This window comes from Pithys albifrons, chromosome 1 (assembly GCF_047495875.1).
Source record: "Pithys albifrons albifrons isolate INPA30051 chromosome 1, PitAlb_v1, whole genome shotgun sequence".
NCBI lineage: Eukaryota > Metazoa > Chordata > Aves > Passeriformes > Thamnophilidae > Pithys > Pithys albifrons.
The window spans coordinates 24,443,361-24,460,170 of record NC_092458.1 but is presented as its reverse complement, the minus strand read 5'-3'; the positions used below and the strand labels follow the sequence as shown (position 1 = coordinate 24,460,170).

Genomic DNA, 16,810 nt, shown 5'->3' with positions numbered 1-16,810 from the left:
TACAACTCATCATTCTGTCTACACGCATGACTCTGCCAGAGAACACACCTGTACGTCTCCTTAGAGAGACACAAATGTTATGTAGGAGTTTGATGTTAAAATTTGTCATCTTTGGGAGAGCAGAATTTCATTGCATGAGTTGTAGGGAAAATTCTGATGTGGGAAACATGTTTTATCTCCCCATGTCTCATTCTAGAGGAGGTTTAACCTGGTAACATTTCCAAGCTACATGCCCGCAAATGAAGAAATTCAAACATAGCAGTAATAAAAAAGGGAAAAAACATATGCATAGAGAAAATCAGCTGAACTATGCAGATATGTTTAGATGAATGAATACCTCAGCAGCTTGCCAAAGGATATCGACATTCTTGTTTTTCCTTGCATGTACATTTTGTCCCAGAAATCTTAACAGTTCAGGCAGGCACGTCTGACTACGAGATCGAGGTAGACCTATGAAACAAAAAAACCCAAACAACTCTAGTTATTTATCTGTATTCAACAGATCTTTCACAAAGATAAGTGTTCCTACTTGCCTCTTGCAAACATAACTGTTTTTTCTTGAAACTATCAAAGCTTACAACAATTAATTGAGTTTTAATTACTTAGTATCAGCAACAAAACAAATTCGAGTTTAATTCAACTCAATTGGAAATATAAATTCAGGTTATTTAAAACATCAGGGACTTAGAACATAATAGCAACATAGTAACAGAATGAGCAAAGTGAACAAGACAGGTATAGTATAGATTGGTTTGTGTGTCACAGGTGACAGGAGAACGTGCAACTCTCCACAGAAACTCTGAGGCTATTTTATATTCTGCTTACATTTTCAATTCCAAATTTGCAAGCTCATCAGCTTTCAATTACAAGAAACACTCTCTGACAGGACACCACATTGTCATGATCTGTTTATTATTATTGCACTAAGTGGAAATAAAGCAGTTGAAATTTTTCAGAGTACCTCATCTTCTGCGTTCAAAGTGTTACACATCGTCTCTCACATATGTAGCAAGATATTCAAGACAACCAGCTACAAGTATTAAATAGATTGTCGTTTTAGTCAAGTTTTTTTTTTAAAGGGTAACCACAGAGAACACCAACTAAAGCTGTGACTGAACAAATAAGGAGGTGTTCACTGTTAGAAATTACAATGTGACAAAAACAACCCTACATGGGTGACAAATGAGGTTTTATTTTTGGACTATTTATCTTCTCACAGCAAATGGTATGTTAGACTAATCTGATCTTCTATGACAAGGTGACCTGCTGAGCAGATGAGGGAAGGCCATGGATGCTGTTTGCCTGGACTTCATTAAAGCCTCAAACACTGTTTCCCGCAGCATTCTTCTCGACTAACTGGCTGCTCATGGCTTGGTTGGGCATACTGTTCACTGGGTAAAAAAACAGCTGGATGGCTGGGCCCAGAAAGTGCTGGTGAATGAAGATACATCCAGCTGGTGGCCAGTCACTTGTGGGGTTCCCCAGGGCTCAGAACAGTCCTCAATGATCTGGATGCAGGATCCAATGCACACCGAGTTGGGAGGCATGTTGATCTGCTGGAGGGCAGGAAGGCTCTGCAGAGGGATCTGGATATGCTGGATTGATAGGCTGAGGCCAGTTCTGTGGGGTTCAACATGACTAAGCGTTGGGTCCTGCACTTGGGTCACAACAACCCCATGGACACTACAGGTGTGGGGAAGAGTGGCTGGAAAGCTGCCCAGTGGAAAAGACCTGGCAGCGCTGGTGGACAGCAGCTGAACATGAGCCAGCAGAGTGCCCAGGTGGGTGAGAAGACCAGTGGCATCCTGGTCTGTGTCAGAAATAGCATGGCCAGCAGGGCAGGGATTGTCCCTGTGTGCTTGGCACTGGTGCAGCAGCTGCACCTCACATCCTGTGTCCAGTTCTGGCCCACTCACCACAAGACATGGAGGTGCTGGTGCATGTCCAGAGAAGGGTCTGGAGCACAAGTCTTATAAGAAGTGGCTGAGGGAACTGGGGGTGTTTAACCTGGAGAACAGGAGGCTCAGGGGGTACCTTCTCACTCTCTACAACCACCTGGAAGGAGCTTGTAGGTAGGTGGGGGTTGGCCTCCTGTCCCAGGTAACTAGTGACAGAATGAGTGGAAATGGCCTCTCTACTTGAGGCAGGGGAGGTTTAGTTTGGATGATAGGGAAAACTTCTTCACTGAAAGTGTTGTCAAGCCTTGGAACAGGCTGCCCAGGGAAGCAGCTGAGTCACCATCCCTGGAGGTTTTAAAAGACAGATGTGGCCCTGGGGGACATGGTTTAGTGCTGGGTTAACTGTTGGACTTGTCGATCTTAAAGATCTTTTCCAACCTAAACAATTCTACATGACTGTTCTGTGATTAGCAATATTGTGCCTATCCTGGTTGGCTCTGCTTGAACTCTACATCCAGAGAGAAAGTAATACCTGTAAACAAAAAGAGCACACAGACCATCTTTCCTAGTCTTTTTAAAGACAAGGAGAACAAAGGGAACACGGACAACGAAGCTAAGATAACATTTCACTTAGAAATTCTGCAGAGCTTAGAGAATTAAGAGCACAGGGACAAGCAGTGGGTCAGGAATCAACTTATCCTGTGTACTGTTCTTGAAGGGAACATTTCCTACAATCTGCCAGCAGATACTTCACTTTTGTCCCCTAGAATGATCTTTATGGTTTTCCTTTTGTCTCTACTTACCACAGAGTACACCACTGATTATAATCAACCTGGTTTCAGTTAATGTAAAATGTTATTCTCCCTTGACAAGGGTTCATGGAAAACTACATTTCACTTTGCACATCATAAATATCACCACAAGTTTCCGGGAAAAAAAGCCAAAAGCTAGAAGATGATTGGTTCAAACATAAGAGGTTTGGGGATGAGGAAGAAGATAGACGTTAAAAAAAAAGGCAAGCAAAATTCAGTAGGAGATGAAGGCGTGGAATGGGAATTATTACTATGGAAGACTAGATAGAGTCATGAATAAAAACCACTTCAAATTGATTAATTTTTGAACCTTACAAGAAAATCTGATGCTAGACTGCTCTGTAATAATAAAAAAAATAAATTTTGCAGCTAAATTGGAGATAATTACTTATGCAGGATTATGAATGTCTGGAAGGAGGGAAACAGCTTCTGCTCTCAGTTATATAAAAAAACCCACAGTAACTGAAATTACCATAACATAACTTTAACAGATGGATTTCATATTATCCTTTTGCATGTTTCTGCATTTGTATTTCTACAATAAAACTGCAGTTGTAGAACCCATGAAATTAGTTTAGAAGAGGTTTGATAGCAATAATAACAAATTGATGAATTTTCACCATTTTTGTGGGCACATGTAAATAACGTTTATGCCACTGTCTCCCCCCACCAAAAAACCCAAAGAGTGAAACAAGACATTCTCCTCCATCACCAGTAAAATTCAAGCTTGTAGTTATTGTTTCTCTTCCAGGTTCTCTGTTGTTGGCTGCAGATGCAAAAATTATACAGAAGTGATAAAGCATAAGCAGAGGGAAAGTGGACTGAGTTCCTCTAAATTGGCAGTTGCTCTCCATGCAGCTTATCATAAGTGCAGAAAACGTCACCAAAAACTGCACACAGAACACACAGAAGTGCTGCTGCAATAAGCTCTCACTTTTACACCTTTCCCTCATGGCAGTCTAACTGTTTGGCTGCATGATTACACAGTACATATGCCACTTAGAAAGAGATGTAAAAGTAAATTCAGAAAGGGAAGTTAATTTGTCTGACCTTTGAGTCTCTTGAATCTGCCCTACCTAGTGCTTAAGTATTAAAATACAGTTGCATCATTTCTTGGAGGTTACTAATGCTGGTGATCATCAACATTTAAACAACTGAAAATCAAGCAAACAAATGAAAAAAACAGCCTGAATTGTGCCATTCAACCAAATTTGTCATTAATTACCTAATACTTACAATCATCAGGCAAAACTTCCTTGAACTGCTCAAAATATGAGTTCAACCGCACTAAGCTTTCCATGTTAATTATTTCTTGTAATGAGGTGTCTCCAAACCTTAGAAAAGTGAAGAAAGGAACAATTAAGCCCAAAGTAAAAACTTTCTCCTCCTCTTCAAAATAACTGAACTTGACAGGGTGACTTCCAGAAAAACTGTTTAAATATTCTTCCTGTGAATTCCTAACCAATCAAAAGTGGAGTAAAGTGTAACACAGAACTATTGTGATGATGTATTACAGAAAAAGAAAATACATGAGTGTGAGGGGAAAAAAAGGGAAGGAAGGTGAAAGAAAAATTTAATAAATATTGTCAACAATGCCCTGATTCATCTAATCTAACTAGGTTTACATACACAGATATTTACACAGAGTGCTGACATCTGTAACTGTGCTAGTCACCTTGGGCTCCCTTTACAGGCAACAGAGGACAACAGTAATTGCTGGAATGCTTTTGTTAGAGTTTTTCTGCTTGTACACCATCATAGTGCACACTCCATCCCAGGACCAAGACAACTGTCACAACATGCTCGTGCCTGAGTTCTCCATTACAGCAGTGACCTGTCAATGTACACTTTAAAGGACATGGCCATAACAGAGGGAAGCTCTGGTGGATCTTCCAAAAGTAAATAGTTTCCATAGCCAATATAATTATGTATTTTTCAGCTTTACAAGAGCAATTTTGCATTACATAAATACTGCCAGGACATGCTAAAACTAAGGTTGATCTTGACCATTAGCCAGGTTTTTGACAGTGACCAGGAGAGGGAGCCTAGAGGACAGTGCAAAATGAGAAGAGCAAATACACAGCAATACTCAGAACAATCTCTAGCCTCTAGTGATCTCTCACTCACAAAGGTCTTAAGTCACAAGCAGCAACTCTGTGTTAAAGAGCCCATGACAAATTTCCTCATCTGTAAATTCACTTCTGAACCATGAAAACCTGCACTGGGCTCAAACTCATGAGGTAAGGAGCTTCACATCTATGTGGCACAAAAAAAAGGAGCTCCTTTCATCTGTTTGGCATTTGACAGCTTAATTTGGTATTCCCTCGTTCGTGTGTTGGAGAAATTGAATCACTGTTAGTAATGAAACAGTGTAATTCCACAGTGCCGCAGTTCCATTGCTTAACTGGCATCAGGGTTGAGCTTCCATGACTGAATACATACTTCTCTGCTAAGGTTTGCTGCTCATTGATCCCCACATTGAAAAGGACAGGCTGCACCCTCAGCAACATGCCACTCTGAATCTCTCGCGGCAACAAATCAAACAAGGCGCTTGGCAGAGGGATCCTCACATTAAATCCATCACTGCAAAGAAGTAAACAGCTATTAGTCTTAGACATCAAAAAGTTACATTTCAAGAACATGTTATTTATGTAAAGAGGGATAACATCTAGAACATAATACAACTATTATGTTCACAAATAAATAAATAACAAGTATATAACACAATAAGAACTCAGTATCAGTCAAAACTGACTTTCAGGAACTGCCACAGCTTGCATCCAATCACAAAATCTATTCTAGTTCAAAAACCTGTAGCAACCTGTAATACTGATTTTACATCCTCATGGACATTTAGATCTGCCAACTTCCTAATAAAAGCTGCTTTTGCTCTGCTTATTAACACAGTAGCTCTTCTACAACTTGGGTGGAAAAAGCCAAATTTTGGCATACCCCATCTCATCCAGAATAAAGTATACTTGACTGTTTTTTCTTACCGATTTCCAGTGATGACTGGCAGCATGTCAGTAGATGTATTTGATGTAGCCTGAGTTACTTTAAAGGTTACATTCCTCAAGTCCATGATTCCCAAACTCATATCCTCCAGCATTGCCAGCTCTTCACCTAAAGCAAAGAGGAAAAAGTGCATCATAATCATTATATGTTATGTATAACTTCCCTTTATCAATTTGATGATAACAGTAGGTCATTGCTCCACAAAGAAGTTCCACAGATTAAGAGGTTCTACAGACCAGGTCTTCCCCTTGACCTACAGACAATGTCATGACTGACTTTGTGAGTTCAGTAGTTTAAGAAAATACCAGTTATCTAGAGCAGTCCAGATAACTGTTCTTCAATTTTCCACTTTAGAAGATACTAGTAAATACTTCTCAGCACTGTTAAAACCATGAGACCCTTTGCATTAGAAAAGCTACAAGGAATTCTAGATTTGTCTGGTAAAGTTTCTCTAACCAGCATCCAATGGTTGTTCAGACACAGCAGTAAAACACTTCTGAGTGAAATATTTTCCCTTTTTGTATTCTCTTTTCAATTTCACTTTATACTTAAAGACTACAGAAAATCAAGAAAATTCAAAAAGCGCATCTTGGGCACAGTTCCTCCCAGTTTACCACTTTTAATCCATTTATTTTCTGAAAAAAATACCACTGTGACACATTTTAGCCTTTCTTAAACCTTTCACATTATGAAACAGGTATATTTTACCTTTCAGAAGTAATTCAAGTAAGTGCAAAGAAATTCAGAGTTGTTAGTTTAATAATTACTCCAGATATATCTCGTTTTGCATTTCAGTTTGCAAAATAATTTTGTAGCTGAGCTGCAGATTGTCACGAACATTCCTGTTCTGCTGTAGCCAATTTAATGCAGAATTTGCCGACTCAACAGATAATCCCACCCACTGGCCACATGCCTTTACCATAAGTGCTCAGCAGGCTCTCAAACTGTGCCAGCAAGCCAATGGTGTAGAGTTGTCTTAGAAATCCATCATCATGCAGGCAGTTCCTCAGCTTGATAATGAAACCGCAAATGAGAGCTGTCAGCTGTGAGAGAGAGAACAGACAACAATGAAAGGATTCAAGACAAAAAAGGCCCCAACAAAAATGGTATCACGTGTAAGAGATGCCATAAAATCTGTCTGACAGATGCTCTTTCCCCTTAAATCTCACTCTTCTTTCCCTTGAAGGTGAAGAGAGACAACCAAGCAAAAAAACTCCACAAAGTTCATAAAATCAGTTCAGGGCACTCTGCACGCAGCTGGTTCCAGGTCATGAATTTCAACAGTGTAAATACACTATTGTTTTTTAAAGAATGGTATCTGAGAAAGCTTAAAAATGCAGTATCTGTCTGCATTATGCAGATTCAAACTCCAGTTTTACAAGATATTCAGAACAAGGTCTAGAAGACCTACTACTAAGATCTAAGATTAGAATCATACAATCATAGAATCGATTGGGTTGGAAAAGACCTCTGAGATCATCAAGTCCAACCCTTGGTCCAACTCCAGTGCAAGTCTTAACTCACTCTGTCAGCCAAGGAATTTCCCAGATCATTGCCATATGCTATGTACACTGATGAATGACTTTCTTACAGAATTAAACAGAAGAGAATAAAGTTATGATCATGATGGGTAAGCATATTCAAATCATTGAGTTTAAAAATTATCTGCAATATGAAGACAGTTTTATACAGAAAAATTCTCTGATTTCTAATTATTTTATACAGAAAAATCCCTAGATTTTATCTCTATGAGATCACAGAATCAAAGATTAAGGTTGGAAAATACCTCTAAGACCACCAAGCCCAATCATCAGCCTAGCACACCGCTATGTACACAATTAAACCACGTCCTCAAGTGCCACATGCACACATTTTCTGAACATTTTCAGAGATGGTGATTCCACCACTTTCTGAGGCAGACTGTTCCAGTGCCTGACAACACATTTTGTGAAGAAAGCTTTCCTAGTATCTAATCTAAGCCCTCCCTGATACAATTTGAGGCCATTTTTTCTCATCCTGTCACTTGTTTTACATTTTTGATACTACATTTTGGGACAAAAACCCTGCCAAATGATGTTCAAGAGATAAACTCTCTGAAATAAATGAACGAGATACTGATCACACAGAGAAGTAGACACACTACAGAAGCACATTGGGCAGAAGCAATGTGGACTTTTTTCAGTGCAGATACCTGCTAGTCAGTGCCTGACACAAGAGATCCCAGCAGGTCTAGAAACAGAACTTCTGGGGAAAAAAGCCCAACAATTCATTTCTCTCCCTGTAGCTGGACTTCTCTCTGTAAGTACTGTATGTCCTGTTTGGTTTAATACAGAAAATAGGGAGCACACCTGCTGCTCATGGGCTTTTTTGCCCCTCTTTTTCACATCTTACTTCTGCTTTGAGTTTGGTGACATGGAAAGGCAAAGGCTATTTCTGTAGACAGCAGTATATTTTCACTACTAAGGGGACACATAAGTTATTATATTGTCAAATGCATGTAAGTGACCAGTAAGGACAGGACAGCGCAGCTTGGGAGGGGAGGTCACACTGTCAAACCTGAGAAGAGATCTGGAAAGTTGTGAGAACAGTAATTTTTCAATATTCCACTGCATGTGGAAGTGCAATCAACTCCCACATATTTGCTTGCTCACCGTTTGGCAGAAGACAACATCCCTGCGGTACTGGAGGCTCAGGCAGAGCCCTATTGTTGGGGCACTGTCCTGCATTAATAAAAAGACCATGGCTTTCTTTGCCTTGTCACTCATCATGGCCACGCAGTCGGTGAGTGTCGTCAGCAAAGGATAAAGGGCTTCACTCCATTCACCTGGGTTAAAAGGAAAAAAGAATTAGCAGCACTGGAAGCACTTGATTTGAAACAAACAAACACAGTAAGAAGAGACTTCCTGTTGCAAGCCAAAGTTGTTGATAATTCACATTTACAGCTCATTTTATTTTGGTTGGGTGGTTATTCCTTGCTTGGTAATAATTCAGTAAACTTACAGAGTGGTTATTGCATTAGGAAAATATAGAGAATTTTACTCTGTAAGGCTGTTATGATTTTCCAGACCATGTAAAAGTTCCCAGATTGGTGCCCACAGAACAGGCTATACAATGGCTGATTTAGAAATCATAACAGAAACGTGAATAACTACATACAGCAGCGTATACAACTGCATGTTCATGCTCAAACACACCCTTTCACAGTGCATACATGGACAGACAGTATGGAGTCCATTGTATTACAGAAATAGTGAACATCTGCTTAGCCATTTCTGTCAATGAGATTTTCCCAAATATCTTGCCTTTGAATCCTTTGTGGACTCATAGGCATATCATTCAACTGCCTCAGCACCTTACTGAGCCTTACTGCACCTCAGTGAAGCAAGACAGTATTTATCCCCATTTGTAGCATATGAATAATAAGGCAGAGAGATGAGAAATTCATGCAGGTACTCTTTTAAGTGTTTTCTTCTCCTGAGTAGTTTTAAAGGCTTAGAGGTAGCTAACAAGAAATACTAAATATAGGGATTTAGATGGGAGTCATCCAGATCCTTTGAAATACTTTGGAGTTCTTCTTCCACTGAAATACACAAAATATGCCCCAGAGGGATTCTGTTTAACGTCCCACACAGGAAGCACAGAAATGAAACTGAACTGCCCAAGTCCTATTTTAGTACCCCAAATATTGTGCCATTCCTTCTCCCTGAGAGACTGCTCTGCCTTAAAATATCCCACATGCTCAGTTTCTTTTCTTTTCTTCTTTCATGTTGTCTTAATCAACCACCAACTTAAAAAAAAAAACATTTCCATGAGTTTACAAAGAATTATTCGGATGCCATACCAAAATCCCTTCTCTCTGCAATATAAAAAGAAAAGAGAAGAGGGCTTTGGTTTTGACCTCCTTAATGTAAGGCTGAAACAGAAGAACACTTCTCTTTTTAAAGAGAAGAACAATGTCCTTTATTTTTAAAATGCACTGGAGCTCACACACAGAACATATACAGCTCCCAGCCCAGTTGGCTGTAGGAGCAAGGCAAAATATAGATCAGAACCCACAGGAAGGAGACACTTCAAGCCCCTGAAAGGAAGTTGTTTGGGATTTTCACTCAAAGGCAGGACTAAGAGTTAGTAATAATAAACGTTTCTTTGATAACCAACCAAAGATGGGAACTCTGGAATTCTGCTAACAGAAACATAACTGACAATACTATCAAAACTGGCCTATTGGCTTTTGTTCTGTATGGTTGATAGATAAACTAATAAACTACACATAGAGGAAGTTGTTTGGCTCTGTTCCATTGCCATAAAAAAGCAGGAAACATCAAAGGACAGACAAGGAATTACAGCTTGTCTTATAAAGCATTTTCTCTCAAAATTAGTCAGATGTCATAACATGGCCCTATGATCACTTAGAAAGCAAAATACAAATGATTCCAACAGTGTTTCTCTTATTGCATTTAAGAGCTTTTCTATAAGTAATGAGAATGACAAAAAGAACTGAAAATATCTTCCAGCACATCATCATCATCTCATTGCCTGGATGTACATACATGGTAATAGTTACTAACTCAGAGGAGATTTAAACTGTAGTGTGGATGGCAGCACTTCATTTGAAAGATATGTTTACCTGCGGTAATCACAAAGTACACTGATGAAGATAAAGCAATTGTTAGATACTTTTTTCTCCCAACACTCACATTCAGTGCAGGGGCTCATCTGGGGCAGTGAGCAAAAATCCTTTGTGCTGTGTATTCTCTTAGTTTAAGATTTTGGCCATGAAGAAACAAACCCTTGTCAGTCTGAAAAATTCAAAATGCTTTTAGATACCTACTTCACCTGTGTTCTTTCAATTTTGAAGTCAATGGTAGTTGCTATTAAGGGTTAACAGCTACAAAAGAATTGCACTTCCAGGCTCAAATCAGACTGGAACATTTCACTTGCAGCATTTCAGTAAATGTGAAAGAACTCAAAAGTGTTCAGCTTTCACCAGGATTTTCCCATCCTTCTGTCTTCCCCTCATTAAATTTCCTAACAGAACTTTATTACTGAAAGTATATTTTCTATCACATCAATCAATGGCACCTTCAAACACCACGAGGCTCTAATTCTAATATGAAATCTACTCAGGGCTCTGTTATGTTCTATGGGATGATGTTTTAAAAACTGTTATGGATCCCACTGAACAGATCCACAGGTAAGATTTGATGTAGGGCCTGAAAGAATGGAGATGCAACAGCCAGACACCTAATCCAAGCTTGCTGTTGGTATCTCTGGGACACAAATCTCACTTCTTAATCAGAAGTTTCCAGTTCATGTCCTAAGTTATTCCATTTAAAAATTGGAATTGCACAAAACATTAGGATGGCTGTCATTTGCTTTAAGCACTTTATACTGTTAAGCAACAGACAAATCCTGCAGTGCCCACTCAGACAATGCAACTGAATTCTGGCTGTCAAATAAGGGTCAGAAAAACCCCATAAGGTTTTGCTCTGTTTCTTACGATTGCTGCTGACCAAAGTCATACCTTTATGTACAGTTTCAAATGTGGCATTTTAAAGGAAGGGGCAGGAGGGTCTGGGTGAGGGAAGGAGGGAAGAAAAGAAGGAGAGAGAAAACTTCTTGCTTTTTTTCCCCCTAAGAATCTCTCTTCTCCAGAGAAATAAAATATTATTAAAACAGCTGCCCTCCAGAGACTTGGAAAAATATTTTTAGTCCTTCCATATTAAAAAAATCCTAGCATCCATAAATCAAAGCACTGGGTACCCACAGTTGCTCTTGATTTAGGTCAAGGTTGCAATGACTCATGATCTCTAAAAAAGAGATTTGTTAAATAAGTAGTAGTTACTTAGCCCTGATGCAGTAAAGTATAATCAGGAAACTACATAAACAAGCACTTAAAGTGCTTCATTACACTGCAGCTTCAGCCACTAAATTTTAATATGCAGGTTTGGGTGTATGTGGGTACCAAGTTGGGGTGGCCTGACTGCTTTTAATTACTCCCATCTAAAAATTAAAAAATAAACATATATTTATGCACTACATTAGTATTTTGCAAAAACTAAAGGGATTTTTCAGGAATGAAAAACTTGCAGTCTTTTATTTAAAAGATTTTCTCAGTGATAGAAGGAAAAAGGGTGGGTAGCTGAAAAGAACATTAACTACTTTGTGAAGATGAAAATTGTAACTGCACTGAGCGTTTATTTCCCTTTGGTTCCACTAAACATAGGATCCCACACTGTAACGGTTCAAAGACTGAATCTTCACTGAACTCAGATTAAACTACGCTCAAATAGAAGAAACTACCCCCATCTATCTAGGGGAGAGTGTATTGAAAATGCATATTATTCTGACCTTGTACATGCAGCACAATTGTATGGAAGTACAAGGACAGAAGAAAGAAGTCTAACAGTGGGATGAAATGCCTAAATTTTGTATTCTGAAGCAGTAGAACTGCAATGCCCAACACTGCTTGGTGTGTACCCACAAGAGAGATTTCCATGAGCCTTGCTGATTGCTCCATGTTCTGCTTGAGTTCTCATTCAGAAAGGCCAACTCAACAGCACATATGAAAGGGCATGTCTGAAATGTCTGAAATGTCAGACTCCCACACGCTTCCATGACATTTGGAACAGGCCTCAAACTATTGTCACCTACATCAGTTGGCAAAAACACATCAGCTGGAGAACCTAAAGAGGCCATGAACAAGTGCTCTCACATACCCGGACATGAGAAATTAACATGTACCCCCTGCACTCTTCTTAGGAAATAAAAACTTCTCAACAGCTTAGGTAACTCACGTGGCATTACAGAGCGTTACCATCTCAGAATGGTCAATCTTAACAGCAAGGCACTTGTTCAGATAACTGTGAACAAACCCCTGCAGTTTTCAGAAGAAGCAGAAGCCATGAATGCACATACCTGGGCCAGATTCTTCCGGAGTGGGGCTGCAATCTGCACAGAAATGGAGGGGCAACATGCATGATTAAGGAGCAGCAACACAGTCTAAATATAAGCAACTCAAATGCTCAATGCCAGGGTTCTCAAACACTTTCAATGAGTGAAGAAGAGCTCAGCAGAAATACTCGGTTGCCCACAGGCACCAAAGGCATGGGATGCCTTCTCCACTCCATTCTTTCTGATCAGAGGATCACCTGGATGGGGACTTAGAGGAAACCCAGTATCTGCTAGCTTAGAGGCTCGCTGTGGATTACCTGTCAATCCCCAGTGATCCACAGGGCAATTTGAGAAACACTGGTTTACTGCAATTACAGAATAAGCTGGCAGGAAGGCTGCTAAACAGAAGAGCAGAAGACTAGCAGTAAGTTCAATGCACGTAACAGAAAATTACATTAACGCACCCACAATGCAAGAGTAATAAAGACACTGGACTTTGCTACCTTAGCAAGAATTCTGCTATAGAATTTCTGAGATAGTTAACATAAGCATTAAATTGTATATTAATGGCTAAAACCTCACTGGTGAAGTATTCCACACACCTCAGTGGGAGGATCAAGCTGTCAGATGAAAACACACTACACTGCAATGCCAACAGTAAAAAAACAATGTACATCCTGTTACAGCAAGTCTTGCACTAATGAAAAGTAGTTTGCTAACAGGATTTAAACTTCTGTTGTTTGTATATAGATTCACTAGTCAATCACAAATTTGAACATAACAATCAGAAATATAAAATTCAATAGTGGGCATCGGGACAGTCAGCTCAGCTAGATAATTGATAAAAACCTGTCAGTAAATTGAAACTCATCAAGCTCATTAAAGAAACTCTACATCCCTATGCCATTTTAGTAATGAATACCTAAGCCTATAACAAAAGTACATTTGAAAATATTATTTTAAGCTTCCCCTCTACTATTTCAGGTAGTATTTTCTTTTACAAACATTCATTTCTAGAAATACCTTCTAAAGGCCTTCAATAACATTCTAGTATCTCTCTCTTAACAATCCTGGAACTATCTTGGTTTGCTGGTTTCTTACATCACATTCAAAAAATTTTCTGTCTGCTCTCTGCTCAGTGTCATTTATTCAAAACTCAGAATTACTAACAGGAAAAACTTTAGCTCTTTGAAATACACAATAAGGAAAATGTTGTGATTCTGAGCTTAGCAAAGGATCTCATTAAGTCCTTCAATTATTCCCATGGTCAGTTGTGGAAAGTGACACTGAAAATGAATTCACAGGATCACAGAAAATTCTGGATTGGAAGGAACCCAGAATTCATCTAGTCCAGCTGCCCTGCAATAAGCAAAGACATCTTCAACTAGACCAGGTTTCTCACAGCCCCATTGAATCTGACCTTGAATGTTTGCAGGGATGGGACATCTGACAGCTCACTGGGCAACCTGTGTCAGCATTGTGCCACCCTCATCATACAAAAAGTTCTTTCTTATACCTCATCTTAATCCTCCCTCTTTTAGTTTAAAAGCATTTAACAGCTTAGGTTTGGAGTAAAGGAGAATAACTCAATGGAAAAATTCCCAGTGATTTCTATCAAGATATTTTTTCATTGTATTGAGTCTGTTCCTCTATCAAAAATATTGAGCATTAATCAGGAACTACATCTGATGAAAATGTGATCAGGTACTCAGGTTGCTCATTAAGACTTAGGAACAATGTTGGCACCAGGTACCTAAGAAACAGGATTCCCTCCCTGGGATTTTTTAACTTATATTCACTCAGCTTTGGTTGACAGACTTCAGATACATTCCTTACATCTGGGTAGAACCAGGAAATGGCAGCAAGTCCCTTAGCTTTAAAACTGGCTACACTTCTTGATTTAGTGTTTCTGCTCCAGGTCCTGTTGATTAAATGGACTTTTCTTCCTATTTTGGAGGAACAGTAGAGAAAGGTTGCAGAAAATCTTTGCACTAACAAAACCATTGGTAGGTAGGTGCAGCCAATTACACTTCTATATGGCCTAAGTGCCAAGATCCAGAGTAGATTTAAAATATCCACTGAAAATGAAAGATTTTCCTATTGTTTTTAATACTTTAAATCCACAGCATCTAATCATTGATGTGAACGTGCATTGAAGGTTACTGATTAAACTTTCATGTAAATACATATAAAACTTTATGTAAACTAGCTAGCAAATAAAAACATTTATAGGTATCAAACTGGTAGAGGAAAATTAGTCAAAGATTAATTGAGTATATATTCTGAAAGAAGAACCAATTATTCTATTCCTTTATAATATACAAAAATGTCAGTCTAATATAGAAAAACATGGTCTTCTAAGAGAATAAAGAAACTATATGTGCAAAGATTCATCAAAATACATTAACATTTATTTTAACTTCCTTTTTGCTTCCTTTTTATTAAGGTATTGCCTTCCACTGCAACACTAACAATGGGATGGACATGAAGTCACAGACACACATAAGGGACAAAGGGCCATCAAATGATAAGACAGAACAGGAAGAAGGAGATGAAAACACAAATCAATCTTTCTAAAGCTTCACTTCGCCCACCTGCTCTATTAAGTGTCCAAATCTTAGTGGTCACAAGTAACGAATGTGAAAAATAGGTGAAGTAAGCACATAAGTAAATTAAATAATTCTGAAATTTAATGCACAGCTGCAAAAATGTCAATCTACACTGATAAAGGTATTTTTCATTCTCATGCTCGTAGCTTTATGCTGGGTTCAACACAGCACCCACTTTAGCTCAAATTTGATTGGACTATTCCACTGAGAGCTTGCACTGCCAATTCCTACCTTCCAGCTACAAGAAGTCTAAATGATTGAGTGCCTCAGCAACACAGCTTTTGACAATTTCTGTTAAAATTTGCTTTGAAAACCAGCAAGTTCATCCAAATTCAGATCAATCTAATAGGGCTGCTTGGCTCCCCTCCCATCCTTTGGCAGCCCAGCTGGGAGCATCAGTTTTGCAGTAGTGCCTGCATTTCTCTCATGTTTTATTCATCTTTTAAAGAGGTTCACTGTAATAAGCTTTGATTGCTGCAAGGAAGCTGAAGCCAACAGGAAAGCTAGCAGAGGTGGTGTTTGACATATGCTAATCCAAACAGTTGTTTTACCAGCTTAAAACACCCAGACTGAAAAACAAATGCCACTGCCATCAATAGATTTGGCAATGATTTCAGTGGGACCACTTACTTAAAAAAAAGAATGGGCTTAGCAGCTCCCAGTATGCCAAGCGCCCTATCTGCCTGATATCACTGCTTAACACCACCACTGAACTGAAAACACGAGGAGGGATGTAAGGGAGGCTCAGGAACGATGCCAGGGCACAGGAGGGAGCAGCAGTGAGGAGCAGTGACTGGCATACGCACTTGTCTTTCTGAGAGAATGGCATGCACAGGATGGTGTGGATGAGGATGGTGGTGAGGATGATGAAGGTGGTGAGGATGATGAGATCTCATTTAAATCTTCTGGATTTATCCAGTAGGCACGAGTGTCCCGATTACCTTTCTTACTAGTACTGCTGACGTCACACTGGAAAACATCTTCACAGCTGTCGCTTTGCAAGCGCTCCTTCTGGAGAAGTTTGTCCACTCTCTGTATGATACACTCCAGACTTTTGTCAACATTCAACCAAACTTTCTCCTTGAAAGAAAACATTTCTTTCTCAATTTAAAAAGAAAAGAGACATTGGGTAACAAATCCCTTGGCAATGTATTTCCTCCTATGATTCCAGTCACAGTTCCTCTGAAAATTTCCTCTGGGCTATCATGGTTACACATGTGCACACACAAATTATGGATATATAATACATACCTGCATGCCAGGAATGTATAGTGATATGACTTATGCGGTAAATTGCAAAGCTATTTTCTAAGTAAATTTGCCAAACAATATTAAGTGCCTCTTCCTACACTGTTATTCCAATTTTCTATTGGTACTATTGTTTATTCTTGAAATACGTGTTTGGCATAATAATTATATACAATCACACAACATTTTTTCTATATAACTCAGTGAACAACAGATAAAATTACTGTATAATAATACTGTCTAAATTAGTGAATTAGCTTTATTTGTATCTCATTACTGTGACTCAGACTGTAAGGCAAAGTATGCCAAAATAATTGAAACTAGCAAGGAATCA

General features: G+C 39.0%; 1 protein-coding gene across 19 annotated transcripts in view; it reads right to left on the bottom strand.

Moving 5' to 3' along the window:
- INPP4A (inositol polyphosphate-4-phosphatase type I A) overlaps window positions 1-16,810 on the bottom strand; it is a 135,207-nt gene that overhangs the window by 12,269 nt on the left and 106,128 nt on the right. For 12 of the 19 annotated variants that reach the window (XM_071582211.1, XM_071582220.1, XM_071582231.1 and 9 more), the window contains 8 exons: window positions 16,035-16,308; window positions 12,644-12,676; window positions 8,377-8,549; window positions 6,645-6,768; window positions 5,707-5,833; window positions 5,153-5,293; window positions 3,947-4,044; window positions 338-450 (listed from right to left, as the gene is read on the bottom strand). In XM_071582211.1, coding sequence (XP_071438312.1) covers window positions 338-450; window positions 3,947-4,044; window positions 5,153-5,293; window positions 5,707-5,833; window positions 6,645-6,768; window positions 8,377-8,549; window positions 12,644-12,676; window positions 16,035-16,308 — 1,083 coding nt within the window. The remainder of the gene's footprint in view (window positions 1-337; window positions 451-3,946; window positions 4,045-5,152; window positions 5,294-5,706; window positions 5,834-6,644; window positions 6,769-8,376; window positions 8,550-12,643; window positions 12,677-16,034; window positions 16,309-16,810) is intronic. The other 7 variants (XM_071547561.1, XM_071547570.1, XM_071547577.1 and 4 more) reach the window with 2 other exon arrangements.